The sequence below is a fragment of the Takifugu flavidus genome, chromosome 18 (genome assembly GCF_003711565.1).
Source record: "Takifugu flavidus isolate HTHZ2018 chromosome 18, ASM371156v2, whole genome shotgun sequence".
NCBI classification, from domain to species: Eukaryota; Metazoa; Chordata; class Actinopteri; order Tetraodontiformes; family Tetraodontidae; genus Takifugu; species Takifugu flavidus.
This window is the reverse complement of record NC_079537.1, coordinates 7,120,305-7,126,382: the sequence shown is the minus strand read 5'-3', so window position 1 is coordinate 7,126,382 and position 6,078 is coordinate 7,120,305. Positions and strand designations below refer to the sequence as shown.

Here is a 6,078-nt window from a genome sequence, read left to right as displayed (position 1 = left end):
TTCATTAATATGTTGAGATCTGCAGCAAAATCTGGAAAATCTACATGCGTAGAAAACATCGGCTGGAATGCTCGAATCCCGTGGTCTCAAGACAGAACCCACATGAGATGCAGCTGACATAACCGGTGTAGTGGGCTAGCGTACTAAGGCCGCCTGTCGATCCCCATCACTCACAAGGTCTGATAATCAAGTCCTCTGCATCGAAAGTGATACTGTTGTATAGCAGAAGTTGTGTTTCTTGTGTTTATAATCAGCTCAACCAGAACAAGTGCTGATAGTTATTACAGTATGTTCATATTTTTCTTTTAATGTCCTAATTCATTTATTCACTCATTTGTTCAAGAGTTCCTGATAATTCCTGATAATTCGTCTCCCTGAACATTCATCACAACCTGCCCGAACCCTCTTCTTCAGAATTCTTAAACACACACAGAGCAGTCAGAGATCCTCTTAAGGTGCCCTGGCGACTGTCAGAGGACAGGAGGATATAACAAATGACAGGGTAATCACAAAAACATTCCTGTTCGTACGTGCACAGACTACAGGCGGAAAAGGAAGTGGTGTCGTCTATTTGTGCATCAGAGAACCACACAGCTACTCTGCTGTATTGCAATAGTTGGTTTATTCACCCACAGCTGCACTGAAACAGGAATTCCTTTATATGTGTGTGTTGTGTGTGTGTGTGTGTGTGTGTGTGTGTGTGTGTGTGTGTGTGTGTGGTGTGTGGTGTGTGTGTGTGTGTGTGTGTGTGTGTGTGTGTGTTAGTGCAGGTCGGCCGTGTATTCGACAAAACACTGTTCCTGTGAAAGATCACACTAATGGACGTTGAACGCACCCGGCCTCTGCTTCCCTCTGCTGGTCAAAGCCGTAGCATCAACTATTCTAAAGTCCAACAAAGATTTCTTCTGTAACACATTAATTGGTTTAAGTTAGCAAAGGGTGTGTGAATCCTGGGGCTCCTGCACCAATCACTATCTTTCTTTTATTGGCTAAAGCTCACAAACGCCACTGATAAGACACTGGAGTTGACCAACATTCATTTATCATGCAGTACAATAAACCTGTCAACCATTTAATATTTGCATACATGACAAAGGTGGTAATAAAGGAGGGGCCCTGAACTTCTACTTTCTGTCTGTAGCCTGCAGAATGACGCACTAGGACGAAAAGGAAAGCTCTTTCGGAAAGACGCAGAGAGAATAATCGCCTGTCTGTACAGAACAACCGCCTATTTGTCATGGTTATGCTGAACGTCAGGGCAGTGGTGTGCCCGGTGGGCATCGTCCGAATACTGGAGGTGATCTTCACCTGTATTACCTTCAGCCTGGTGGCAGCTGTGGGCCACAGAGTCGACTCCTTCTGGACGTGGAGCATGTTTACATGGTGCTTCTGCTTCTGTGTGACCATCCTGATACTGGTCCTGGACTTCACCAGTCTCAGTTCCAAACTGCCCATCTCCTGGGACGACTTCACCACCGCGTTTGCCATGCTGGCAACTTTAATGGTGGGTGACTCTGCTGCTGCTGCTGTACACACGCACACACACACACACACAACACACACACACACACGCACATACACACACACATGCATGCACACACACACACACACACACATGCATACACGCACGCACACACACATGCATATATACTGTATGTACATGTTATGTTGTATAGAAATGTTGTGCGATGAAAACGCCTCATTAAAGGTCATTTCTTGTGATTCAAAAGGTTTAGGCTGCTTTTATACGAAATAACCAAGGCCCTTTTCTTCTTGAGTGCATCCAGGGGCTCGTATATCATAATGCGCGCTTCAGCTTTCAGTCCAACATTTGATTTTCCTCCCATAGATGCTGGCCGCTTCCATCTTATTTGCTGTCCTCTTCACTTGTGGGTCCTGCGACTTCTACATTATTGCTACAGTTTTTTCCTTCACGGCCTTCATCCTGTACGCCGTTGAGGTTGGGCTAACCCGAGCCAAGCCCGGCGAAATCAGTGGGTTTCTGGGCACTGTCCCGGGCCTTCTCAAGGTTCTGGAGGTCTTCGTTGCCTGCGTCATCTTCACCTGCCTGGATGGCACCAGATACCCTCAGTTTCCAGGACTCCAGTGGTGTGTTGCAGTTTACTGCATTTGCTTCATTTTTGGAACCCTGGTCATCATTCTCACCATCGGCCGCCTCCTGGCTCTGTTACCAGCACCGCTTGATAAAGTCCTAACGGGGTGCAATGTGTTGGCGGTGTTGATGTACATGACGGCTGTGGTCATCTGGCCATATTACAGCTTCCTGGACAATCCCAGGCCCAGCTTATGCTCAACAACACTTTTGTGTAAATGGAACAATTACGCAGTGATCACCTTCATGACCTGCGTTAACCTGGTTGCTTACATCGTGGATACAGTTTACTCCGTCCGGCTGGTGTTTTTCATGAGCAGCACGTAGACATCCCCCATGGAAAAAAAGATAATAAATACTAACAAAAATAGAGGATTTGTTGTACATTATTCCACCTTGCTGCAACATCTGTAACTGAATGAATCAAGTGTGAACCAATAACGTGGTTAAAGATTAACTGGGCACCACCCACGTTCTTCTGAGAAATCATTTTCAAAGGTGTGTAAATGTGCATATATGGTGAAAACAGGTAACAAGACCGGGTCTGTTTCACAGGACAAATCCAATTTTATTTGTAGAGTATCAACGATCCATAACCCAAGCGAGAATCTGCATTAACGCATTATAATGAAAGGAAAGAAATTAGTCAAATAAAAGAAATAAAAATATGCTGAAACCTTTTAATTGAAGGCCAGTTAGAAGAAATGTATTTATGCATTGGATGCACGGGATTCTCCAGGATTTGGACACATGTCCACCACTAACTGGTGAAATTGGGGAAGCTCAGCCAGGTGGTGGCATCACTGAGACGTTGGAAATGGCCAATGACCTCAGTAATGGCACCCCAAAGTGGACAGGATGCCAACGACAGTGGTCAGTGCTTCAGTCGTCGTCAAAAGTGGCTCATTTCTATTACCGTGTTACGTATAAAACAGCGTTTAGCCCTCTGGTCAAGCAACATTTATACCAAATGAGTCAACTGTAATCTCTGCTTATCTGGTGAAGTGGTGACCTTTGAGCAAAGGAGGGGTTGGTGCCCTTTACAATGTAAACAAAAGATGCAGCAAAACAGACCTTATAAGGTTGATGTGAATGCGTTAAAACACAGTTTCTCTGAAGCGTTCATTCCTGAGCGGTTCCCTTCTTGGAGAGATTTTCCTGCCTGTCACTGTCTGAGAAGCTTCTGAAGGTGGTTTTTACGGGGGAGCAGAGTCCAGCGCAGCAGATAACAAACGATGATACCCAATCCAGGAATCAAGCCGAGGCCATAAACGGCACAGATAAGCCACTATGTTTTGCTTCAGCTGTCATGCTTTCATTTTCCAAGAAGAATCGGGGAACAACGACAGCATTTCCATTCCATTTCCACTCCTGAAGGGGCTTAAGAATTTGTGTCGCTATGGTTACCGTGGACTTTCACTCGGTCACCCAGCCGGTGGGTATACTGCGAACCATCTCCGTGGTCCTCACCTGTGTGACTTTCATCCTGGTCGCGACGGTGGGACACGTCTCATCTCCGTACTGGGCGTGGTGCATGTTCACCTGGTGCTTCTGCTTCTTCGTCACTTGTCTCATCCTGATTCTGGACTTCACCACGCTCAGCAGCAGGTTGCCTTTAGCCTGGGATGACTTCACCAAAGCCTTCGCCATGCTGGCCGGCCTCATGTGCCTCTCCTCTTCCATCATCTACCCCATCTTTTTTACCTGCGGCACCTGCCCCCGCCAGATCGGCGCCTCAGTGGTGTCGTGGTTGTGCTTTGTGGTGTACGCTGTGGAAGTGGTGTTCACTCACCTTCACCCCAGGGGGGAGACCATTGGATTCCTCTCCACCAACGCCGGTATCATGAAGATGCTGGAGGCTTTCTTCGCCTGTCTCATCTTCATGTCCTTGGAGACTAGCCAGTATCACTCACCAGGACTGCAGTGGTGTGTTGCTGTCTACTCCTTGTGCTTCATCTTCGCCATCCTTATAATTGTGCTCACCATTGGACAGATGACTCTCGTATTTCCTTTCTCCTTTGACAAAATCGTGGTCGTCCACAACGTTGTAGCAGCGGTGATGTACCTGACGGCCATGGTCGTCTGGCCTCTGTTCAGTTTTCGCAGCAACCCCAGGCCCAGTGACTGCGGCAACCTCTGTAGCTGGGACAAACTGGTGGTGGTCACCTTCATGAGCGTTACCAACTGTATCGTTTACATTGTGGACAGCGCTTTTTCCATATGGATGGTGTTCATTGCTATGAACCAATGAGCCTATGAAAATTTACTGGGAGCGGAACATAATGTGACCCCCAGATCGGCTCCCAACATGGCTACAACATGCTGATACTCTGAAAGATAAGAGACCAAGCATTTGTTGTGGAGTAGCTGGTTGATCATCAAAAGTGTTGTTTCAACTTCTTAAAACTGAGGGCCAAACTTTGGCTTCTGATATCCAAAACAGCGTTGCAGAAGGTAACACTGATTGTGTACAGCTGTAAGCATGTTTGTTTTCCTATTTATTCTGTCTCTTGTATTCCTTTTAAACCTTTAAAATGGATGATAAATGTAATCTATGGACTGTAATTGATCAGAGAGCTTCAGATTCAGTTGCCTTCACAGGCGGACAAGCCTCTATGCTAAGCTAGCGGCTTGTGTCTGTTGTGCTGTAAAGTTTGTTAAAAAGGGGACATTAAAAAGTTGCCTCTAAAAAATGTAAAAGACTGTTAGTGTCAATATGGGGCTCTGAGTGCACTGGTGTAATGAGGCCAGAGTGTGATGCCGGATACAGTAACAACAATAAAGCGTTTGAAGTCAAGAGTTGAGGATTTCATTTAATATTTGAACCAGACTAAAGCTGCGTTTTGAAGGATGAGAGCACTTCAGTTATCGTAAGCACACAAAATCTTCCCAATTTCCTGGTAAACGTTGCACCATATAAGATGATATAAAGGGCAATGACTGAGAGAGAGTACCGTGGAGCCCCGTGTGATTCCTATATTGTCTCTATTTGAGAATAAAGGCTAGGGTGGTGAAACAAAACGCAACATTAAAATACTCCAAACAAGAAAATGGGGGGAGATTAATCCAGATTGCCACAGGAAGTGTGGGAAATGTATAAAAAAAGGGAGGGGGGGAGCTATTTGTCTTGGGGTATTCTGTGTCTTATCTCTAATTTAGCTTCTCCTTGGGCTGAGATGGAGAGCCCGAAAGGGTTCACTGAATTCTTCTCCAACCGTCTTTTTTCTTTTTTTAACCAACTGGAAAAGGCCCAAACTGACCACTAATCCAACAGCTATTGTGCTTTCTGACACATCAATCTGAGTGAGTGAAGTTGGATCAAATGGAGCAAGTGGAGCGTGAAAAATTACCTCCTCATGCAGACCCCGAGGAGATCCTGAATGTGGGAAGAAGAGTCGCAGGGAATGCTACTACACCTCTGTAGACTTTACAGAGTGCTGCAAACAGGACGTGTGAGGAGGAGGAACTCTGGGCCCTGGAGCAGTGAGATAACAGTGCTTCCTTCTGTGATTCGCATCAGGTTACTGCCACCAGCAAATGTAGCAGTTTGTTTCTATTAACTAAAAATAATGAAGGGGGCCCCTGGGACCATTCCTGATGGGAATGACACATCACATTTCAATTCTCCCTGGAACAGCGCTACAACTAAACTGAATTCAAAAAGGTTCACATGATGACAATTCTTAGACCAGAATTTTAAGATTTATTACAAAGAGAAGTTAGAACTCATCACGTTCTAACCAACTGCAGACCGACTTCAGGAGGAGGAGAGACCAGGAACCCCCACACAGTTGATGCTGTGGAAAATGTGCCCGATGTAAACATGTAAACATGAACGCACGTCACACGATGGCGCGTGCACTCCTGCTTTATTACCTCATCTAAACAAATATAAATCAGCTCAAACGAATTACTGCAGAGTGAAGTTTAGTTTTCTTTTTAATTCACTTTAAAGTGTTAAATCC

General features: G+C 45.5%; 2 protein-coding genes across 2 annotated transcripts; both read left to right on the top strand.

Moving 5' to 3' along the window:
• Window positions 1–1,123: 1,123 nt before the first annotated feature.
• LOC130515135 (myeloid-associated differentiation marker homolog) lies at window positions 1,124–2,486 on the top strand. The gene is made up of 2 exons (XM_057015183.1): window positions 1,124–1,504; window positions 1,850–2,486. Exons 1-2 carry the CDS (start codon window positions 1,238–1,240, stop codon window positions 2,438–2,440), a joined length of 858 nt encoding a protein of 285 aa, XP_056871163.1. The 5' UTR covers window positions 1,124–1,237; the 3' UTR covers window positions 2,441–2,486.
• A 681-nt stretch (window positions 2,487–3,167) lies between these two features.
• LOC130515136 (myeloid-associated differentiation marker homolog) lies at window positions 3,168–5,164 on the top strand. The gene has a single exon (XM_057015184.1). The coding sequence runs from the start codon at window positions 3,513–3,515 to the stop codon at window positions 4,362–4,364; it is 852 nt and encodes a 283-aa protein (XP_056871164.1). The 5' UTR covers window positions 3,168–3,512; the 3' UTR covers window positions 4,365–5,164.
• The last annotated feature ends 914 nt before the right edge of the window (window positions 5,165–6,078 follow it).